Below are 22,968 nucleotides of genomic sequence, written 5' to 3' on the forward strand. Positions count from 1 at the left end.
CAAATCCGAGACCACCCCCCAAAAAATCCCACCGGGCACTCGGGGGGGGGGGTCCCCAAATCCACCGCCCCCTCCCCAAAAAACCACTCCACCACCCCCGGGGGGGGTCCCAAGCGCGTGTCCCCCCCTCCCCACCCCAATAATTTGGGGAGGGGTCTCCCCGGTGCCCCCCATGACCCTCCCCGAGGGGCAGCGGGACGCGACCCCCCCCCCCAAAAAGGGTGGGGGGCCCCCCCCGACCCCCCCCCCAAAAGGCTGGGGGTCCCCCCATTAGTAATTTATTTGTAGGGACGTTTGCACTACGGACCCCCCCCTTATTTATGCCCCCCCCTAAAAATGGACCCCCCGGGGGGCGCCCCCTCCCCAATTTGACCCCCCCCCCCCCGTTCGTGGCGCCCCCCGGGGGGGGGGAGGACGAGAATAAAGTTGTGTTTCTGCCACCCGCCGTGTCCCCGAAATTGTCCCCTCTGTGCCATCCCCATGTCCCCTTGTGCCACCCTCGTGTCCCCAACTGTCCCCGAGTCCCCTGTGCCACCCCCATGTCCCTAGACCCGTGCCACCTCCGTGTCCCCAAATTGTCCCCTCTGTGCCACCCCCGTGTCCCCAGTCCACCCCCGGGCCACCCGGCGTGTCCCCACTCTGTCCCCAAGTGCCACCCAGCGGTGTCCCAAATTCATCCGTGTCCCCACGTGCCACCCGGCGTGTCCCCGCTGTCCCCTCGCTGTCCCCTCCCCCCGGCCAGGCCGGTGCCACCCGGGTGCCAAAAAAGTCTCTTTAGTATAAATAAGGGGGGGGGGGGGGCGCGGTGGCCCCGCGGGGACAATAAAGTGACGAAGGCACGGGGGGGGGAGGGGGTGCCACCCTTGGGGACAGCGGTGACACCGCGGGGACAGCGCCGGGGGGGGGGGCTCAGTAGTACGGGGGTGGCACTGCGGGTGACACGGGAGTCCTTGGGGGTGACGCGGGTGACCCCGAGGGTGACAACACCCGCGGGTGACACGGGCGCGTCCTGGAGGGTGACACGGGTGACACGGCAGGTGACGCGTGTCCTGGCGGGTGGCACGGGCGACACGGGTGACCCGGGAGGTGACAACAGGTGACAACAGGTGACAGCTACACCACGGTGCCACTCGGGGAGCCGCCGTTCTGCGAGGACAGGCCCTGCGGGGGAGGGGACAGCGGTGTCACCGGGGGAGGGGACACACGCCACTCCCTGCTGACGTCACCGCGGGGACACCCGGGGGATCCCCCCCCAAGGCCACGCCCGTCCCCAAAATCCGCAATTTGTCCCCCAAAATCTCATCCCGGGCACCCCAAATCCCCTCTAAATCATCCCAAATCCCCTCCCGGACACCCCAAATCCCCCCCCGGACACCCCCAGACTCACGAGGACCCCGGGACAGACGAGCCTGTCGCGACAGACTATCCCGACATGGTCCTGGTGCTGCAGGACCCTGAAATCCCCCCCCTAAATCACCCCAAATCCTCTCTAAACCCCCTAACCCCCCCCAAAATCCCATCTAAACCCCCCCAAATCCCATCTAAACCCCCCCAAATCCCATCTAAACCCCCCCAAATCCCCTCGCAGACCCCTCCCCACACTCACAGAGACCCCCCGGCCGCGCCCCAGGTGCAGGTGAGCCCTTCCTGGCCAGATACAAACCTGCAGCTCCTGGCACCCCAAACCCTATCCCAGACCCTCCAAAATCACCCCAAATCCACCCTAAACCCCCCCAAATCTCTCCCGAGACCCCCCAAAATCCCCTCGGAGACCCCTCCCCACACTCACAGAGACCCCGGGCCGTGCTCAGGTGCAGATGAGCCCCTCCTGGCAGGCGGTCACGATACAAACCTGCAGCTCCTGGCACCCCAAATTCCCTCTGAGACCCCCCAAATCCCCTCTAAACCCCCCCAAATCCCCTCGCAGACCCCTCCCCAGACTCACAGAGACCCCGGGCCGCGCCCAGGTGCAGATGAGCCCCTCCTGGCAGGCGGTCACGATACAATCCTCCAGGAACAGCAGCACCGTCAGCCTCTCCTGGGCGATTTTTCTTGCACACCAGCGGCTCCAGCAGGGGCACCTCGTGCAGCCGCGGGCACAGCGCCGTGCCCAACACCTTGCCCATGTCCAGCGACCCCCGCGACCCCCCCGGGCCGCCCCCCGGGGGGGCTTTCTCGGCGCTGCCCCCCGCCGCGGCTGATGTTGCCCAGGCTGTGGTAAACGTTTGTGCTCCTTCTCGGGGATGCCGCGGGGGTCGCGCAGGGTCAGCGTGGCGAAACGCCCCGCGCTCAGCACCGGGGGGACCCGCGGCGAGATCTGGGGACCCCCCCCCGGGCTGGGGGAGGCTGTTGGAGCGGGACAGGGAGCGCGGCAGCCCCGGCACGGAGGGCGCCGGGTCCCCGGGAGCGGCGGCGGCGGCGGGGCGGGTGCGCGGGGAGGGGGCGGCCGAGGGTCCAGCACGTCCTCGGTCAGGTCCCACAGGCAGAACTGCGTGTCCTGGCCGGCCGAGCCGAAGCGGTAGGTGACACTCGGGGGGTCCTCGGGGGTGTCCCCCCTGCCCGTCCCCCTGCCCGTCGGGGGGCGGGCGGCGGGGGGCGGCGTGAAGGGGTCGAAAGCCACGGCGTTGACCCACGACTTGTGGCCGTGCCCGCGGGCCACCACGCGGCCCTCGGCGAACGACCACACGGTGACCAGGTCGTCCTCGCCGCCGGTGACCACGTAGCGGCCGTCGGGGCTCCAGCAGACGCACAGGAGCCCCCCGAAGTAGCTCCTCATCATGCCCTGCAGCAGCATGGAGGAGAAGTGGAAGACGCGCAGCACGCCGTCCTGGCTGACGCAGGCCAGCGAGCGCCCGTCCGGCGAGAAGGCAAACTCGTTCAGCGGCCCCGAGCCCACGGCCCACTTCAGCAGGGGGTTCCGCGGCGTCTTGCTCTTGCACGAGAACACCCTGAAGCCCTCGCCCTGCGTGACCAGCGTGTACTGCGGGCTGGTGGCCCCGCAGGGCTGCTCCGAGTCGTACAGGTACAGGTGGCCGCTGGCGTGGGACGCCAGGAACAGCCGCTCCGTGTCCGGTAGCCACTTGACCAAGGTGACCTTGGATTTGTCGATGAGGCGCTGGGGGACGGGAGGGGAAGGGTTAAAAGGGCGCCGGGGGGGGGGATCTCGAGGGGTTCCCGGTGGTCCTGCGGAGGTTTTGGTGGTCCCACAGGGCTCCCAAGGGGTTCCTGGGGTCCCACGGGGTTGCTGGTGGCCCTGGGGATGCTCTGGTGGTCCCATAAGGAATCCTGAGGGGTTCCTGGTGGTCCTGGTGGCCCTAAGGATGTCCTGGTGGTCCCATGAAGGGAACTCCCAAGGGGTTCCTGGTGGCCCTAGGGAGGTTCTGGTGGTCCCATGAAGGATCCCAAGGGGTTCCTGGTGGCCCTATGATGGCCCTGGGGTGGTCTTGGTGGTCCCATGGGGGATCCTAAGAGGTTCCAAGTGGCCCCAGTGGCTCCATGGTGGCCCTGGTGGCCCCATGGGGCTGCCAAGGGGTTCCTGGTGGCCCCATGGAGGACCTCAAGGGGTTCCTGGTGGCCCCGGTGGCTCCATGGTGGCCCTGGTGGTCCCATGGAGGATATCAAGGGGCTCCTGGTGGCCCCGGGGGGGTTCCTGGTGGCCCCATGTGGCTCCCGAGGGATTCCTGGTGGCCCTGGGGAGGTCCTGGTGGCCCCATGTGGCTCCCAAGGGTTTCCTGGTGGCCCCGGGGGGGTTTCTGGTGGCCCCATGTGGCTCCCAAGGGGTTCCTGGTGGCCCCAGGGGGGTTCCTGGTGGCCCCATGTGGCTCCCGAGGCGTCCCCGGTGTCCCCGAGGCGTCCCCGGTGTCCCCGGTGTCCCCTCACCTCCTCGTTGAAGAGCCGCCCGGCGCTGTCCTTCTTGGCCAGGTCCAGGTACTGCACCTGGCCGGCCGAGAAGCCCACGAGCAGCGCCAGCGTCTCGGCGCCCGCCGTGAACTGGTTGAAGTCGTGGCACGTGGGCTGCGTGCCCTTGTACACGCGCTTGTCGATGGGCCGCTGCAGGTCCAGCGCCTGCGGGGACACGGGGACACGGCCACTGCCACCGGCGGGGTGGCACCGCCACCGCCACTGCCAGGGGACGTCACCCCCGGTGCTCCCCAGGGACTCTGTGCCCACCCTGGGCCACCAAAGGGGCTGTCAGGAGGGTCCTGGGGTCACTGTCACTGTCATTGTCACTGGCACTGGCACTGGTGGGGTGGCACTGTCACTGTCACTGTCACTGTCATTGTCACTGTCACTGGTCGGGTGGCACCGCCACTGCCACTGCCAGGGGACGTCACCCCCACAGGCCCCGGGGACTCTGTGCCCACCCTGGGCCACCAAAGGGACTGTCATTGTCATTGTCACTGGCACTGGTGGGGTGGCACTGTCACTGTCACTGCCAGGGGACGTCACCCTTGGTGCTCCTCAGGGACTCTGTGCCCACCCTGGGCCACCAAAGGGGCTGTCAGGAGGGTCCTGGGGTCACTGTCACTGGTGGGGTGGCACTGTCACCAGTGGGATGGCACTGCAACAAGCGGGGTGGCACCGCCACCACCACTGCCAGGGGATGTCACCCCCACAGGCCCTGGGGACTCTGTGCCCACCCTGGGCCACCAAAGGGGCTGGCAGGAGGGTCCTGGGGGGTCTGGGGTCATTGTCACCGACCCTTGGGTCACTGTCACTGTCCCCAGGGTCACTGTCACTGTCCCCGGGGTCACTGTCACCAATCTTGGGGTGTCACTGTCCTGGGGGTCACTGCCATCAACCCTGAGGTCACTGTCACCAGCCCTGGGGTCACTGTCACCGACCCCGGGGTCACCTTTGCCCCTCAATCCCCCCGTTATTCCCCCGTTCCTCCCGGTTCTCCCCCCTTTCCTCCCGGTTCTCCCCCCGTTACCCTGCGGCTGCCGCGTCCCCCGGTTCCGGCCCCTCCGTAGAAATGCAGCTCCCGGCCGAGGTTGCAGCACACGCGGCTGCGCTCGGCGGCTCCTCCGGGCGGGCTGCGGCTCCTCGCCAGCCGCACCACGGACAGCCGCACCGGCGGCAGCGCCCCGGGGCCCGGCGGCGCGGGCCCGCCCGGGGCGGAGGAGGAGGAGGAGGCGGCGGCGGCGGCGGCGGCGGCGGCGGGGCCCAGCAGGCGGTACGAGCCCTCGCGGGTGCGGAAGCGGCTCTTGAGCTCCGGAGCGGCCGCGGGAGCCTCGGCCGGGCCCGGGCCCGCCGCCGCCGCCGCCATGGCCGCCGGAAGCCGCGTCAGGCCCGGGCGGGAGCGGCCGCCGCCATGGCGGCGCTGAGTCAGCGGGGCCACGCCCAGCGGCGCGGAAACCACGCCCACAGCGGTGGGGAAGGGCCAATCGGCGCGCGAGGAGGGCGGGGGGCCACGCCCACTGAGAGGGGAAAGGGGCGGCCGTATGAGGGGTGGACACGCCTATGGTTGATTAAACCACGCCCACAAACAGGGAAGGCACGCCCCCAAAGCGAGGTGATCACGCCCACGAAGGAAACCACGCCCCCCTAAATGAGACCACGCCCTCCCCAAAACCCCAAAAACGAGACCACACCTGTGATTGGTGGAAACCACACACCCCAAGTGGAAACCACGCCCCAAAACATGGAAGGCATGCCCCCAAGGCACGGAGACCACGCCCCCCAAGTGAAACCACGCCTGTGATTGGTGGAAACTACACCCCAAAATACAGAGACCACGCCCATGAACTGTAATCACACCCCCAAAAGATACAAATTCCCACCCCAAAACTGGGAAAACCTCACCCCAAAATCAAAACCACGCCCCAGGCACACAGACCACGCCCCCACCACGGAAAACCCCGCCCCAAAGGCACGCCCACCAAAACACCTGCACGCCGGCCCCTCCCCCTAATCTGCATCCCCAAACCCCACCCCCGTGGTGGCAAAACCCCGCCCCACCACACCCAACACGCGGCCACGCCCCCGTTCTTTTGGCACCACCCCAAGAAGCAGCCAGGCCCCCAAAGCTCCTCCCAGGCCTTTATTGAGCCCCGCCCACGCCCCGGGGGGGGGGGTCTCGGGGGGCTCCCCCCGCCCCCCTCAGCCCTCGGAGGGGACCTCGGGGACCCCCGGGGGTCCCTCGGGGCTCTGGGTGCCGGGGGGGGGGCGGCTCCGACGAGGGGGGGCTGCCGGGGGGAGGGGCCTCGCCGGGGGGGGGGCAGGGCCTGGGGGGGCTCCGTGCCCGCGGGGGGGTCCTGGGGGGCAAAAAGACAAAAAAAAAAAAAAAAAAAAAAGGGGGGGGGGGGGGGGGGGAGAGGGGTTAGAAATGCCCCTCCCCCACCCCGAAACGGGGGTACGCCCAGGGGCGGGGGAGGGGCTCACCCTGGGGGGGTCGAGGGCGGCGTCGGGGGGGGACGCGTCCCCTCCCCCCCCCGAGCTCTCCTCATCCTCGGGGACGCTGATGAAGATCGAGGGGGGCTCCAGGTCCGACCCCCCCAGCTCCGGGGGGGCTTCTTGGGGGGGGGACCCCGAGCCGGGACCCCCCCCCGGGGCCGGGGGACCCCCCCTGGCCTTGGGGTCGTCGTCGCTCGGGCGCTTCGGGGGCTTCTCCTGGGGACGGGGGGGGACGGGGGGGCACCCCAAAGTGTCCCCTGTCACCGGGGGGGCACCTGGCACCTCTGCACACCTGGGCAGGTGTGCCCGTGTCCCTCTGTGCCCACCTGGGCAGGTGTGCCCATGTCCCTCTGTGCTCAACTGTGCAGGTGTCCCCATGTTCCTCTGTGCCCACCTGGGCAGGTGTGCCTGTGTCCCCCCTGTCCCTCTGTGCCCACCTGTGCAAGTCTCCCCATGTTCCTCTGTGCCCACCTGGGCAGGTGTGCCCGTGTCCCTCTGTGCCCACCTGGGCAGGTGTGCCTGTGTCCCCCCTGTCCCTCTGTGCCCACCTGTGCAGGTGTGCCTGTGTCCCCCCTGTCCCTCTGTGCCCACCTGTGCAAGTCTCCCCATGTTCCTCTGTGCCCACCTGGGCAGGTGTGCCCGTGTCCCCCCATCCCTCTGTGCCCACCTGTGCAGGTGTGCCCAGGGGTCTGGGGTCACCCTGTTCCCCTGTGCCCACCTGGGCAGGTGTCCCCATGTCCCTCTGTGCCCACCTGTGCAGGTGTGCCCATATCCCTCTGTGCCCACCTGTGCAGGTGTGCCCGTGTCCCCCTGTCCCTCTGTACCCACCTGTGCAGGTGTCCCCCTGTCCCCGTCCCCACCTGTGCAGGTGTCCCCCTGTCCCCGTCCCCACCTCTCCAGGTGTCCCTGTGTCCCTGTCCCCACCTCTCCAGGTGTCCCCCATGTCCCTCCCTGTCCCCATCCCCACCTCTCCAGGTGTCCCCACCTCTCCAGGTGTCCCTGTGTCCCCGTCCCCACCTCTCCAGGTGTCCCCCATGTCCCTCCCTGTCCCCGTCCCCACCTCTCCAGGTGTCCCCACCTCTCCAGGTGTCCCCTCGGGCTCGTGGCGCGTGGTGGCCTCCAGGATGGCCATGGTGGACAGGGGGATGTGCGCTTGCTGTCACCGGGGGGGACACACGGGGGACAGGGTGTGACATCCCGGGAGTGTCACCTGTCCCAGGGGGTGTGACATCCCTGGGAGTGTCACCTGTCCCCAGAGTGTCACCTGTCCCAGGGGGTGTGACATCCTGGGAGTGTCACCTGTCCCAGGGGGTATCACCTGTCCCAGGGGGTGTGACATCCCTGGGAGTGTCACCTGTCCCAGGGGGTATCACCTGTCCCAGGGGTGTGACATCCCTGGCAGTGTCACCTGTCCCCGAGGGGCTGTCCCCCATCCCCAGGTGCTGTCACCCGTCCCCAGGTGATGTCACCTGTCCCCAGGGGTGTCACCTGGTGGGGGGTGAGGGCGCGCACGTGGCTCAGCAGGGGCTCGCGCAGCTCCGGGCACTTGTCGAAGACGGCGGCGAGCTGGGGGGGGGGCAGCTGCAGAACCACCTGGAAGGACTGGGGCTTGGTGCGCTGGCAGCACTTGATGAACCCCTCCCACACCTTGGGGTACTTCCACACCTGCAGGGACACACCTGGGGTCACCTGGGTCAGTGGGGACACCTGGGACACACCTGGGACACCCCCGGGGCTTGGTGTGCTGGCAGCACTTGATGAACCCCTCCCACACCTTGGGGTACTTCCACACCTGCAGGGACACACCTGGGGGTCACCTGGGGGTCACCTGGGTCAGTGGGGACAGCTGGGACACACCTGGGACACCCCCGGGGCTTGGTGCGCTGGCAGCACTTGATGAACCCCTCCCACACCTTGGGGTACTTCCACACCTGCGGGGACACACCTGGGGGTCACCTCGGACACACCTGGGGTCAGCAGGGTCACCTGGGGGTCACCTGGGGTCAGCAGGGATGAACCCTTCCTCCACCTTGGGGTACTGAGACATGTGGGAGACACACCTGGGGTCACTTGGGGGTCAGTGGTGTCAGCAGGGTCACCCTGGGACACACCTGGGGGTCACCTGGGACACACCTGGGGTCAGCACCTGATGAACAACTCCTACACCTTGGGGTACTGACACACCTGGGGGTCACCAGGGACACACCTGGGACACACCTGGAGTCCCCAGGGACAGACCCTTCCTACACCTTGGGGTACTGACACACCTGGGGGCGATTTCTGCAGGAATTCTGGGGTGATTTCTGGGGGATTTTTGGGGTAATTTCAGGGGATTTTGGGGCTCCAAACCTGTTCCACGATGAGCCTGGACAGGACGTTCATGACGGAACTTGGATCACCGCGCGCATCGGGGATTTTGGGGGGATTTCAGAGAATTTTTGCAGGATTTTTGCAGGAATTTTGGGGGTAATTTCAGGAGGATTTTTGCAGGAATTTTGGGGTAATTTCAATGGAATTCTTTTGGAATTTAGGGGCCCAGACCTGTTTCATGATGAGCCTGGACAGGACATTCATGACGAGGGTACATGGTCAGGGCCCGGATCACCGTGCGCATCGCGATTTCGGGGGCAGTTTTATGGTGAATTTTGGGGTAATTTCAGGGGGATTTCAGGGGCAGTTTAGGGGTGAATTTTGGGGTAATTTCAGGGGGATTTTGGGGTAATTTCAGGGGATTTTGGGGCTCCAAGCCTGTTTCATGATGAGCCTGGACAGGATGTTCATTACAAGGGTACATGGTCAGGGCCCGGATCATCGTGCGCATCGGGGATTTCGGGGCAGTTTTGGGGTGAATTTTGGGGTAATTTCAGGGGGATTTTGGGGTAATTTCAGGGGATTTCGGGGCCCCAGACCTGTTTCATGATGAGCCTGGACAGGATGTTCATGACGAGGGTACATGGTCAGGGCCCAGATCATCGTGCGCATCGGGGATTTCGGGGCAGTTTTGGGGTGAATTTTGGGGTAATTTCAGGGGGATTTTTGTGGGAATTTCATGGGGAATTTTGGGGTAATTTCAGGGGATTTAGGCGCCCCTGACCTGTTTCATGATGAGCCTGGACAGGACATTCATGACGAGGGTACATGGTCAGGGCCCGGATCACCGTGCGCATCGCGATTTCGGGGGCAGTTTTATGGTGAATTTTGGGGTAATTTCAGGGGGATTTTAGGGGCAGTTTAGGGGTGAATTTTGGGGTAATTTCAGGGGGATTTTTGTGGGAATTTCATGGGGAATTTTGGGGTAATTTCAGGGGATTTCGGGGCCCCAGACCTGTTTCATGATGAGCCTGGACAGGATGTTCATGACGAAGCCGCCCAGGCGGGGGTACATGGTCAGGGCCTGGATGACCGTGCGCATCAGCAGCATGGGCAGCGGGCTCTGCTCCATCAGCTGCTGCATCACCACCGCCAGCACCTCCGAGGTGTACACGTTCCGCTCGGCAAAGCACAGGTTGGTGGCTGCGGGGACAGCGGCCACCGTGGCAGCCACTGGGAGCCACTGGGAGGGACTGGGGGGCACTGGGAGGGACTGGGAGGCACTGGGAGCGGAGTGGGAGGGAGTGGGAGCGGAGTGGGAGGGACTGGGAGAGAGTGGGGGGGCACTGGGAGGGTGGGTAAGGTGAAGCACAGGTTGGTGGCTGCGGGGACAGCGGCGACAGTGGCAGCCACTGGGAGGCACTGGGAGGGACTGGGAGGGGAGTGGGAGGGACTGGGAGGGACCAGGAGTGGAGTGGGAAGCACTGGGAGGGACTGGGAGCAACTGGGAGGGACTGGGGGGCACTGGGAGGGTGGGTAAGGTGAAGCACAGGTTGGTGGCCGCGGGGACAGCGGTGACAGTGGCAGCCACTGGGAGGGACTGGGAGGGACTGGGAGCGAAGTAGGAGGGACTGGGGGGCATTAGAAGGGCACTGGGAGGGAACTGGGAGGGACTGGGGTCCATGGACAGGGGTCCCATGTCCCCCCCCAACCTGTGTCCTGTGTCTCCCCCATGTCCCTGTCACCCCCTGGGTGTCCCTGTCACCCCCTGGCTGTCCCGTGTCCCCACCTTTGATGATGGATTTCATGTCACACTTGGAGGAGTCGATGTTGTGCAGGGGTCCCGTGTCCCTCTGTCCCTTTGGGTGTCCCCATGTCCCTGTCACCCCCTGGATGTCCCTGTCACCCCCTGGGTGTCCCTGTCACCCCCTGGGTGTCCCCTGTCACCCCCTGGATGTCCCTGTCACCCCCTGGGTGTCCCCTGTCCCCACCTTTGATGACGGATTTCATGTCACACTTGGAGGAGTCGATGTTGTGCAGGGGTCCCACGTCCCTCTGTCCCTTTGGGTGTCCCCATGTCCCTGTCACCCCCTGGCTGTCCCCGTGTCCCTGTCACCCCCTGGGTGTCCCTGTCACCCCCTGGCTGTCCCCTGTCCCCACCTTTGATGATGGATTTCATGTCACACTTGGAGGAGTCGATGTTGTGCAGGGCGATCAGGAGCTCCCCGGGGTTCAGGGGGGACACGGCCGAGGCGCCGTCACCTGCGGGGACACCGGGGTGACGGGGACAGGGGACAGGGGCCGTGCCACGCCCCAGGCTGTCCCCAGCGCTGTCCCCTACCGTGCTGCGTCCCCAGCAGGCGGTTGAAGACCTCCTTGACCACGATGGGGTTGAGTTTGATGAGTTTGGGCAACGCCTGAATCACCTCTTTCTGCACCAAGAACCGGCCCCGCTCAGCCCCGGGTGGCACCGGGTGACACCGGGTGACACCAGGGGAGGGGACAAAGGCCACCCCCACCTTCTCCAGCCCGTTGAGGACGGGGATGAGGAACCTCACGTCCGGCAGCCGCTTGTGGTAGAGGTCCCTGACCCGCTTGACCAGCTCGGGCGAGGGTGGCACTGCAGGGGAGGGGACACCGCTGTCACCGCTGTCACCGCTGTCACCGGTGTCCCCGCGGTGTCACCGGTGTCCCCGCGGTGTCCCCGCGGTGTCCCCAGCCCACCTTTGTCCGTCAGGCTGTGCAGGCAGCGCGTCACCAAGGTCTCGGCGCCCTTGGGGCAGTTCTCCACCAGCAGCAGCAGCTCCGGGGAGTTCATCCCCATCCCGCGGATCTGGGAAAAAAAAAAACACAAAAAAATTCCCAAATTTTCATCGGGGCTTTCACCGAAATCGCCGTTTTTAAACCCAAACGAGGCCTCGCTGCGGGCTCGGGTTGAGGTCACCCACAGGGAGTGAAGTGCAAAGGTTTTAAAATTATTTGTAGGTTTTTGGCGATTAAATTACTTAATATTAATTAATTTCATTTAAATTGAACGATATTTATTATATTTACATTTATCCTAATTATATTTATAAACTAATTTCATTTAAATGGAATAATATTTATTATATTTATATTTATTCTAGTTATGCTTATTATATTAATTAATTTTACTTAAATTTAATTCAAGTTGAATTATATTTATTCTACTTCTATTTATATTTATTTCTATTTATAGAAATTATATATCTATATTTATATTTATATTTATATTTATATTTATATTTATATTTATATTTATATTTATATTTATATTTATATTTATATTTATATTTATATTTATATGTATATCTATTTCTATCTATTCTATTTATATCTATTTCATTCATACTTATTATATTTTAACGTACTATATTCTAATTTAATTCTATTTACTATTACTATCCCATTGATTTATGATTCATTCATTGATTAATATTTAATCAAGTACCAATTACTTAATATTTAATTGCTGTCCCCAGTGTCCCCTGAGCAGCCACTCGATGACCCCGTGATGGTGACGCTCAACTGCCCCAATTAACCGACCCCACTAATTGATAACGGGACAGGAAATGTGATTTCCCATGGTGTCCATGGATGTCCCCAGATGTCCCCAATGTCCCCAAGTGTCCCCAAGTGTCCCCAGTGTCCCCAGTGTCCCCTCACCAGCTGCCATGATGGTGATCCCCAAGTGCCCCAATTAACCAACCCCACTAATTGATAATGGGACAGGAAAGGTGATTTCCCACGGTGTCCATGGATGTCCCCAGATGTCCCCAAGTGTCCCCAAGTGTCCCCAGATGTCCCCAAGTGTCCCAAAGTGTCCCCTCACCAGCTGCCATGATGGTGACCCCCAAGTGCCCCAATTAACCGACCCCACTAATTGATAACGGGACAGGAAAGGTGATTTCCCACGGTGTCCATGGATGTCCCCACGGTGTCCATGGATGTCCCCAAGTGTCCCCAGTGTCCCCAAGTGTCCCAAAGTGTCCCCTCACCGGCTGCCATGATGGTGACCCCCAAGTGCCCCAATTAACCGACCCCACTAATTGATAACGGGGACAGGAAAGGTGATTTCCCACGGTGTCCATGGATGTCCCCAATGTCCCCAGTGTCCCCAGTGTCCCCAGTGTCCCCAGTGTCCCCTCACCGGCTGCTCGATGACGCGCAGCACCGTGCGCTTGATGTCGGCGATGGCCTCGGTGTAGACGGAGGCGAGCTCGTGGATCAGTTTGTGGTTGTGGGGCAGCAGGGCCAGGTACAGGTACAGGCACTGCTTGATGGTCTCCTCGGTCCAGGGCGCCGCCACCTCTGGGGACAAAAAGGGACATCAACAAAGGGTGGCAGTGACCAAAAATGGGGAGATAATGGGCAAAAATGGGGTTAAAATGGGCAAAAATGGGGTTAAAATGGGCAAAAAAGGGCCAGGTACAGGCACTGCTTGATGGTCTCCTCGGTCCAGGGCGCCGCCACCTCTGGGGACAAAAAGTGACACCAAAATGGGGTGATAAGGACAGAAAATGGGGAGATAATGGGCAAAAATGGGGTTAAAATGGGCAAAAATGGGGTAAAAATGAACAAAAATGGGGTTAAAATGGGCAAAAATGGGCCAGGTAGAGGCACTGCTTGATGGTCTCCTGGGTCCAGGGCGCCGCCACCTCTGGGGACAAAAAGGGACATCAACAAAGGGTGGCAGTGACCAAAAAGGGGGAGATAATGGGGTTAAAATGGGGTCAAAATGGGAAAAACTGGGTTAAAATGAGAAAAAACTGGGTTAAAATGAGAAAAAATGGGGTTAAAATGGGCAAAAATGGGGTTAAAATGGGCAAAAACGGGGTTAAAATGAGCAAAAATGGGGTTAAAATGGGAAAAATGGGGTTAAAATGAGAAAAAATTGGGTTAAAATGGGAAAAACTGGGTTAAAATGAGAAAAAATGGGCCAGGTACAGGTACTTGACATTTCCAATAAAATATCTGGGATTTCCACTGAATATTTGACATATCCCATAGAATATCTGGGATTCCCATGGAATATCTGACATATCCCATAGAATATCTGACATTTCCCATGGAATACCTGACATTTCCCATGGAATATCTGGGATTCCTGTGGAATATCTGGGATTCCCATGGAATATCTGGGATTTCCCATGGAATATCTGACATTTCCCGTGGAATATCTGGGATTCCCATGGAATATCTGGGATTCCCGTGGGATATCTGACATCTCCCATGGAATATCTGGGATTTCCCACAGAACATTTGGGATTTCCCATGGAATATCTGGGATTCCCGTGGAATATCTGACATTTCCCGTGGGATATCTGACACTTCCCATGGAATATCTGGGATTCCTGTGGGATATCTGGGATTTCCCATGGAACATTTGCCATTTTCCATGGGATATCTGGGATTCCCGTGGGATATCTGACATTTCCCATGGAACATTTGACATTTCCCATGGAACATTTGGGATTTCCCATGGGATATCTGGGATTCCCATGGAATATCTGGGATTCCCGTGGGATATCTGGGATTCCCGTGGGATATCTGGGATTTCCCATGGAACAGTTGGGATTTCCCATGGGATATCTGACATTTCCCATGGAATATCTGACATTTCCCGTGGGATATCTGACATTTCCCATGGAATATCTGGGATTTCCCGTGGGATATCTGGGATTTCCCATAGAACATTTCAGGTTTCCATGGGATATCTGGGATTCCCATGGGATATCTGGGATTCCCATGGGATATCTGGGATTCCCGTGGGATATCTGGGATTCCCGTGGGATATCTGACATCTCCCATGGAATATCTGGGATTTCCCACAGAACATTTGGGATTTCCCATGGAATATCTGGGATTCCCGTGGAATATCTGACATTTCCCATGGAATATCTGGGATTCCCGTGGAATATCTGACATTTCCCATGGAATATCTGGGATTCCCGTGGGATATCTGGGATTTCCCATGGAACATTTGCCATTTCCCGTGGGATATCTGGGATTCCCGTGGGATATCTGGGATTTCCCGGGCCTGTCGGGCGCTCCCGGGGCCTCACCTGTGTCCTTGTCGGCCCCGAAGAGCACGGAGGGGGGGTTGGGGTGCACCAGGAGCTGCAGGTAATTGAGGGCGAACTTCTCCACGTACTCGCGCAGCTGCTCCTTCTCGTACATGCGCTTGATGAACTGCAGCGCCTGCTGCCGCACCTGCGCACACCTGGGGTCAGTTACCTGGGGCACCTGGGACACCTGGGGCACCTGTGTTACCTGTGCACACCTGTGTTACCTGGGGCACCTGGGACACCTGGGGCACCTCTGTCACCTGTGTTACCTGTGTCACCTGTGTAACTGCAGCGCCTGCTGCCGCACCTGCGCACACCTGGGGTCACCTGGGGTACCTGTGTCACCTCTGTCACCTGTGCCACCTGTGTCACCTGTGTAACTGCAGCGCCTGCTGCCGCACCTGCGCACACCTGTGTTACCTGGGGTACCTGTGTCACCTGTGTTACCTGTGTCACCTGTGTCACCTGTGTAACTGCAGCGCCTGCTGCCGCACCTGCGCACACCTGGGGTCAGTTACCTGGGGCACCTGTGTAACTGCAGCGCCTGCTGCCGCACCTGTGCACACCTGTGTTACCTGTGTTACCTGTGTCACCTCTGTCACCTGTGCCACCTGTGTAACCTGTGTCACCTGTGTAACTGCAGCGCCTGCTGCCGCACCTGCGCACACCTGGGGCACCTGGGGCACCTGTGTTACCTGTGCCACCTGTGTCACCTGTGTAACCTGTGTAACTGCAGCGCCTGCTGCCGCACCTGCGCACACCTGGGGCACCTGTGTTACCTGTGCCACCTGTGTCACCTGTGTAACTGCAGCGCCTGCTGCCGCACCTGCGCACACCTGGGGCACCTGGCTGGCACCTGTGTCACCCTTATCACCTGTGTAACCTGTGTCACCTGGGGCACCTCTGTAACCTGTGACTTGGGGCACCTGTGCAACCTGGGGCACCTGTGTGTGTCACCTGTGTGTGTCACCTGTGTCACCTGTGTGTGTCACCTGGGGCACCCAAACCCTCCAAAATCCCCTTGGCACCCCCAAAAATCCCTCGGGATCCCCAAACCTCCCGAAAATCCCCCCAAACCTCCTCAGGACCCCCCAAACCTCCCCAAATCACTCCCAAAAACCCCCAAATCTCTTCAGGACCCCCCAAACATCCCCAAAACCCCCTGAAATGTTCCCAACCTCCCCCTAAATCTCCCCAGGACCCCCCAAATGTCCCCAAATCCCCCCCCAAATGTCCCCAAAACCCCCCCAAACCTCCTCAGGACCCCCCAGACATCCCCAGATCCCCCTGAAATGTTCCCAAATCCCCCCCAAATCTCCTCAGGACCCCCCCAAATCTCCCCAAAATCCCCCCAAACCGCCTCAGGACCCCCCAGACGTCCCCAGACCCCCGCGCCGTGCCCGGCTGTCCCCACCTTGTCCTTCTCGTGGGAGCTGAGGTCCAGCAGCACGTGCAGGTACTGGAACTGCCGCGACGGCCGCTTGAAGATCAGGTCCCGCAAGGTGGACATGCCCAGGTAGGTGCGGCTCTGCGGGGACACCGGTGGCACCTCGGCGTGTCACCTCCCCCGTGTCACCTCCACAAGTCCCCTCGTGTCACCTCCAGGTGTCACCTCCACCGGTCCCCCCGTGTCACCTCCAGGTGTCACCTCCTTGTGTCACCTCCATGCGTCTCTTTGTGTCACCTCCCCCGTGTCACCTCCACAAGTCCCCTCGTGTCACCTCCAGGTGTCACCTCCACGAGTCCCCTCGTGTCACCTCCAGGTGTCACCTCCTTGTGTCACCTCCATGTGTCTCTTTGTGTCACCTCCCCCGTGTCACCTCCAGGTGTCATCTCCAGGTGTCTCCTTGTGTCACCTCGGCGTGTCACCTCCCTCGTGTCACCTCCACGTGTCCCCTCGTGTCACCTCCGTGTGTCACCTCCAGCTCCCCACCTGGTGTCACCTCCGTGTGTCACCTCGGTGTGTCACCTCCACGTGTCCCCTCGTGTCACCTCCAGGTGTCACTTCCACCTCCCCACCTGGTGTCATCTCCATGTGTCACCTCCCCCATGTCACCTCCACGTGTCCCCTTGTGTCACCTCCAGGTGTCACCTCCTTCATGTCACCTCCACATGTCCCCTTGTGTCACCTCGGCGTGTCACCTCCCTCGTGTCACCTCCATGTGTCTCCATGTGTCATCTCCAGGTGTCACCTCCCCGTGTCTCCTTGTGTCACCTCCGTGTGTCATCACCTGGTGTCACCTCCCCATGTCACCTCCCCCCTGTCCCCACCTGGTGTCACCTCCCCATGTCACCTGGTGTCACTTCCAGGTTTCATTGGGTGTCGCTTCTCCGTGTCACTTCCACGTGTCTCCTCCATGTGTCACCTCCAGGTGTCACCTCCCCACCCAGTACTCCCTGGCTGTGTCCCCACCTCGATGTCCCCCCCCCCGGTGTCCCCGTGGTGTCCCCCACCTCGTCCTCGGCAGTACTTGCGGATGACCTCCAGGGCGCTCTCGGTGATCAGCGGCGCCTCCAGCACCACCTTGGTGAAGATCCTGGGGACAGGGACAGGGACAGCGCCGGTGGCACTGGGCTGGGGACGCGCCGGGGGTGGCCCTGCGGCTGGCCTGGCCTTGGTGGCTCTGCTCTGTCCCCTGAGGTGCTGCGGTGGCGCTGGTGGCACCAGCTCGGCCCTAAGGGCTCCGCGCTGTCCCTGGGGACACCGACCTGGTGGCTCTGTCCTACACCTGGTGGCACTGTCCTACACCTGGTGGAACTGTCCTACACCTGGTGGCACTGACCTACACCTGGTGGCTCTGACCCAGACCTGGTGGCACTGACCTACACATGGTGGCACTGTCCCAGTCCCCTGGTGGCACCAACCCAACCCTGGTGACACCAACCCAACCCTGGTGGCACCAGCCCAACTCTGGTGTCCCCAACCCAATCTGGTGTCCTCAACCCTGGTGACACCAACCCAACCCTGGTGACACCAACCCAACCCTGGTGTCCCCATCCCAATCTGGTGTCCCCATCCCAATCGCACCAACTCAGCCTTGGTGGCACCAACCCAACCCTGGTGACACCAACCCAACCCTGGTGTCCCCAACCCAATCTGGTGTCCCCAACCCTGGTGTCCCCAGCCCAAGCCCCGTGTCCCCACTGGATCTCGGCGTCCCCTACCCGTCCTTCTGGTCGGGTTTCTCCTGCAGCCCGGCCAGCAGCCCGATCAGGCACTCGTCGTAGCGCTCGAGGCCACCGGGGCCACCGCGGGCCAGGTGGGCGTTGTACTCCTGGAAGAGCCACGCGAAGGCCAGGTCCAGGCGGCCCCGGACGTCGTCCAGGATGAAGGACAGCACCTCGCCCTTGAGGGGCACCTCGAACTGCGTCACCAGCGAGGCCAGGATCTTCACTCGGGCCTGCGGGGGCACTCAGGGGTCACTCAGGGGGTCACTCAGGGGTCACTCAGGGGTCACTCAATGGCTACTCAAGGGTTACTCAAAGGATTAGTCAAGGGTCACTCAAGGGTCAGTGGAACCGTGTCACCAGCGAGGCCAGGATCTTCACAGATCTGTGCCCAGGTGTCCCCAGGTGTGGCCAGGTGTATCCCAGGTGTGCTCAGGTGTATCCCAGGTATGTCCAGCTGTATCCCAGGTGCCCCCAGGGTTATCCCAGGTGTCCCCAGCTGTATTCCAGGTTCCCCCAGGTGTACCCAGGTGCCCCCAGCTGTATTCCAGGTTCCCCCAGCTGTATCCCAGGTGCCCCCAGGATTATCCCAGGTGTGCCCAGGTGTCCCCAGGTGCCTCCAGGGTTAGCCCAGGTGTGCCCAGGTGTATCCCAGGTGCCTCCAGGGATATCCCAGGTGTACCCAGGTGCCCCCAGCTGTATTCCAGGTTCCCCCAGGTGTATCCCAGGTGTGCCCAGGTGTATCCCAGGTGCCCCCAGGGTTATCCCAGGTGTGCCCAGGTGTGCCCAGCTGTATGCCAGGTGTGCCCAGCTATATCCCAGGTGTGCCCAGGTGTCCCCAGCTGTATCCCAGGTTCCCCCAGGTTTATCCCAGGTGTACCCAGGTGCCCCCAGGGTTATCCCAGGTGTCCCCAGCTGTATGCCAGGTTCCCCCAGGTTTATCCCAGGTGTGCCCAGGTGTCCCCAGGTGTATCCCAGGTGCCTCCAGGGCTATCCCAGGTGTCCCCAGGTGTATCCCAGGTGTCCCCAGGTGTATCCCAGGTGCCTCCAGGGCTATCCCAGGTGTCCCCAGGTGTATCCCAGGTGTCCCCAGGGCTATCCCAGGTTCCCCCAGGGTTATCCCAGGTGTGCCCAGGTGTGTGGCGCGCACCTGGGCGGCCCCGCTGGCCGCCACGGCCCTCTCGGAGCGCAGGATGCGGCGCACGGCGCCGAGCTTCAGCTTCTCCACCTGCACCTCGCTGAGCGGCTTCAGCACGTCGCTGAGGCGGAACACCTTCTTACGGCCCCCGGCGCCCGCCAGCCTGCGGGGACAGCGGGGACAGCGGGGTCACCACGGGGACAGCGGGGACAGCGGGGTCACCGGGGGACAGCGGGGACAGCGGGGTCACACAGGGGACAGCGGGGACAGCGGGGACAGCGGGTCAGCGGGGACAGCGGGTCAGCGGGGGACAGCGGGGACAGCGGGGACAGAGGGTCAGCAGGGACAGAGGGTCAGCGGGGACAGCGGGGACAGCGGGTCAGCAGGGACAGCGGGGTCACCGGGGGACAGTGGGGGACAGCGGGGACAGCGGGGGGGACAGTGGGGTCACCACGGGGACAGTGGGGACACACAGGGGACAGCGGGTCAGCGGGGACAGCGGGGTCACCAGGGGACAGCAGGGTCACCACGGGGGACAGTGGGGACAGCGGGGGGGACAGCGGGGACAGCGGGGTCACCGGGGGACAGCGGGGACACACAGGGGACAGCGGGGTCACCATGGGGACAGCGGGGACAGCGGGGACACACAGGGGACACACAGGGAACAGCGGGGTCACCGGGGACAGCCGGGACAGCGGGGGTCACCACGGGGACAGCGGGGTCACCATGGGGACAGTGGGGTCAGCACGGGGACAGCGGGGACAGCGGGGGACGGCAGGACATCAAAGGGACATCAGGGTCATCAGGGGGACACTGGGGTCATCAGGGCCATCGGGGCCATTGGGCGGGAACATTGGGGTCATCCAGGGGGACATTGGGTCATCGGGGTCATTGGGGGACATCAAGGATATCCGGGGGAACATCAGGGTCACCGGGGGGGACATCGAGGTGACATCAGGGGGACATCGGGGACATCGTGGTCATTGGGGGTCATCAGGGTCATTGGGGGAACATCGGGGTCATTGGGGTCATCCAGGGGGGACATGGGGTCATCAGGGTCATTAGGGGGGACATTGGGGTCATCCAGGGGGGACATGGGGTCAATCATGGTCATTAGGGGGGACATTGGGGTCATCCAAGGGGACATCGGGGGGGACACTGGGGTCACCCGGGGGAACACACGCCACCCCACGCCACGCCACGCCCCGGGCACTGACCGCGGCTGCGTGGCCGGCATGATGGGCTCGGGCCGGCGCTTGGCCTGGGGGGTCTCGTCCGGCAGCCCCGCGGCCGAGCCGTGGGCGCCCAGCACGGCGATGGCCTGGCCCTGGCCCAGCGCCGACAGGCGCCGCTTGATGACCACCGCGTCCGGCTTGGCCACCTTCTCCTCCTTGGGCTCCTCGCGCAGCAGCTTGGTCTGCTCCACGCCTGGCACGGTCAGATTGGGGTGGGAACGGTCAAATTGGGGTGGGGACGGTTAAATTGGGGTGGGAATGGTCAAATTGGGGTGGGAACGGTCAGATTGGGGTTGGGAACGGTCAAATTGGGGTGGGAACGGTCAAATTGGGGTGGGAACGGTCAAATTGGGGTGGGAACGGTCAAATTGGGGTGGGGACGGTTAAATTGGGGTGGGAATGGTCAAATTGGGGTGGGAACGGTCAGATTGGGGTGGGAACGGTCAAATTGGGGTGGGAACGGTCAAATTGGGGTGGGAACGGTCAAATTGGGGTGGGAACGGTTAAATTGGGGTGGGAACGGTCAAATTGGGGTGGAACGGTCAAATTGAGGTAGGAAAGGTTAAACTGGGATGGGGATGGTCAAATTGAGGTAGGAACGTTTAAATTGGGGTGGGAACGGTCAAACTGGAGTGGGAACGGTTAAATTGGGGTGGGGATGGCCAAAGTGGGGTGGGAATGGTCAAAATGGGGTGGGGTGGTCAGATTGGCGTGGGAATGGTGTGGGGGTCCAGGGATTGCGGGTGGCCACCACGACAACGGTTTGGCCACTCATGAACTCATGAGGGGCAGGTGAAACCCAACGAGACTTGTCCAACCTGGGTGAATTCCACCCAAATCTCCCCAAACCCACATTTCCAACCTTGGTTCCACCCAAAAACCTCCAAATCCTCGTTCCACCAGGATTTTCACCACTCCTCGGAGCCAAAACCCCCAAACTGCCCCATCAGGTGAACCCCAAAACCCAACCAACCTCACCCAACCTCTGCGAATCCCACCCCAATCCCGATTTCTCCCAGATCCACCCCCATCTCCGGGGACGGGGGGTGTCCCCTGACCTGGCCCCAGCCCGGCCGCGGTCATCTGGGTGGCCATCAGTCGGGCCAGGTGCTTGATCTGCGCCTCGGTGCCGGCCGACTCCACGGGCGTGTAGGTGGCCTGGAAGGACGCGGGCATGGCCTCGGGCAGGTACACCATGCTGATCAGCACCTGCGGGGACACGCGGCCCCAAAAACACCTCAGGGACCCCGGAACCGCCTCGGAGACCCCAAAAAACACCTCAGGGACCCCGGAACCGCCTCGGAGACCCCAAAAACACCTCAGCAACCCCAAAACCACCTCAGGGACCCCAAAACCACCGCAGGGACCCAGAACCGCCTCAAGGACCCCAAAAACCCCTCAGGAACCCCAAAATCACCTCAGCGACCCTGGAACCGCCTTGGAGACCCCAAAAACACCTCAGGGACCCCAGAACCGCCTCTGAGACCCCAAAAACACCTCAGCGACCCCAAAATCACCTCAGGGACCCCAGAACTGCCTCGGAGACCCCAAAAACACCTCAGCGACCCAAAAACACCTCAGCGACCCCAAAATCAGCTCAGGGACCCCAAAACCACCTCAAGGACCCCAAAATCACCTCAGGGACCCCGGAACCGCCTCAAAGACTCCAAAACCGCCTCAGGGACCCCAAAAACACCTCAGGAACCCCAGAATCACCTCAGGGAACCCGGAACTGCCTTGGAGAACCCCAAAACCACCTTGAAGACCCCAGAAGCGTCCTCAAGACCACCTCAGGTCCCCAGAGTGTCCCCAACACCCCTCAGAGCCCCCCCCAAAAGTGTCCCCAGGGCCGACGTCCCCTCCCTGACCAGGTTGGGGACATTCCGGGGGGTCAGCAGTGACTCCAGGACAGGTGACACCCCCTCAGAGCCACCCCGAAAGTGTCCCCAAGGCCGATGTCCCCTCCCTGACCAGGTTGGCCACGTTCTCGGGGGTCAGCAGCGGCTGCAGGAACTCGGCCGTGATGTCGGTGTCCGAGGGGACGGTGACCGCTCCGGCCGCTTTGGCCACGGCCACCGCCGGCGCCTCCAGGTCCTTGTCCTCATCGTCCTCGCCCAGGGGTGGCTCTGAGGGGACATGGGAGGGTCCTTGAGTGTCCCCAAGGGCCACCAGCAGGAGCTGGGGACAGCAGAGGGTCACTGGTGGTGCCCTCCTGGAGGAGCTGAGGGACATTTGATGTCACCTCCCCTCGCCCAGTGTCACCGGGAGGGACTGGGAGGTCCTTGGGGCACCTGAGGGGGTTTTAATGTCACCAACTGTCCCCAAAAAGGACTGGGGCAACGCTGGGTGGCACTGGGAGGACACGGTGGTGGTTTAATGGCACCACCTGTCCCCAGTGTCCCATGAGGCCACCGGGACGCCCTGATGGCCACCGCAGGGGAGGTGACAATGATGCCACCATGGCTTGAGGGTGGTGTCAGGCTCGTCCGGGGCCACTTCCACAACGCCCTGATGGCCACCATGGCCACCATCCACCCTGAACCCTGATGGCCACCACCACTCACCCTGAGCCCTGATGGCCACCATGGCCACCACCCACCCTGAGCCCTGATAGCCACCACCTACCCTGAAC

At 62.2% G+C, this 22,968-nt stretch overlaps 1 protein-coding gene across 1 annotated transcript; it reads right to left on the reverse strand.

The window, feature by feature from the left end:
* Positions 1 to 1,026: 1,026 nt before the first annotated feature.
* Positions 1,027 to 22,922, reverse strand: SYMPK (symplekin scaffold protein). The gene is given in 29 exon segments (XM_053969587.1): positions 1,027 to 1,161; positions 1,946 to 2,050; positions 2,052 to 2,187; positions 2,189 to 2,220; positions 2,222 to 2,300; positions 2,302 to 2,440; positions 2,443 to 3,115; positions 3,880 to 4,065; positions 4,934 to 5,420; positions 5,962 to 6,257; positions 6,385 to 6,612; positions 7,475 to 7,552; positions 7,885 to 8,061; positions 9,722 to 9,909; positions 10,867 to 10,968; positions 11,048 to 11,138; positions 11,226 to 11,326; positions 11,431 to 11,539; positions 12,878 to 13,038; positions 14,793 to 14,940; positions 16,210 to 16,323; positions 17,250 to 17,258; positions 17,260 to 17,332; positions 17,961 to 18,196; positions 19,114 to 19,264; positions 20,319 to 20,529; positions 21,395 to 21,545; positions 22,308 to 22,462; positions 22,901 to 22,922. Coding segments are annotated over 29 exon segments (4,686 nt in total). The 3' UTR covers positions 1,027 to 1,113.
* Positions 22,923 to 22,968: the final 46 nt, after the last annotated feature.

The sequence above is a fragment of the Vidua macroura genome, unplaced genomic scaffold, assembly GCF_024509145.1.
Source record: "Vidua macroura isolate BioBank_ID:100142 unplaced genomic scaffold, ASM2450914v1 whyUn_scaffold_256, whole genome shotgun sequence".
In the NCBI taxonomy this organism is placed as follows: domain Eukaryota; kingdom Metazoa; phylum Chordata; class Aves; order Passeriformes; family Viduidae; genus Vidua; species Vidua macroura.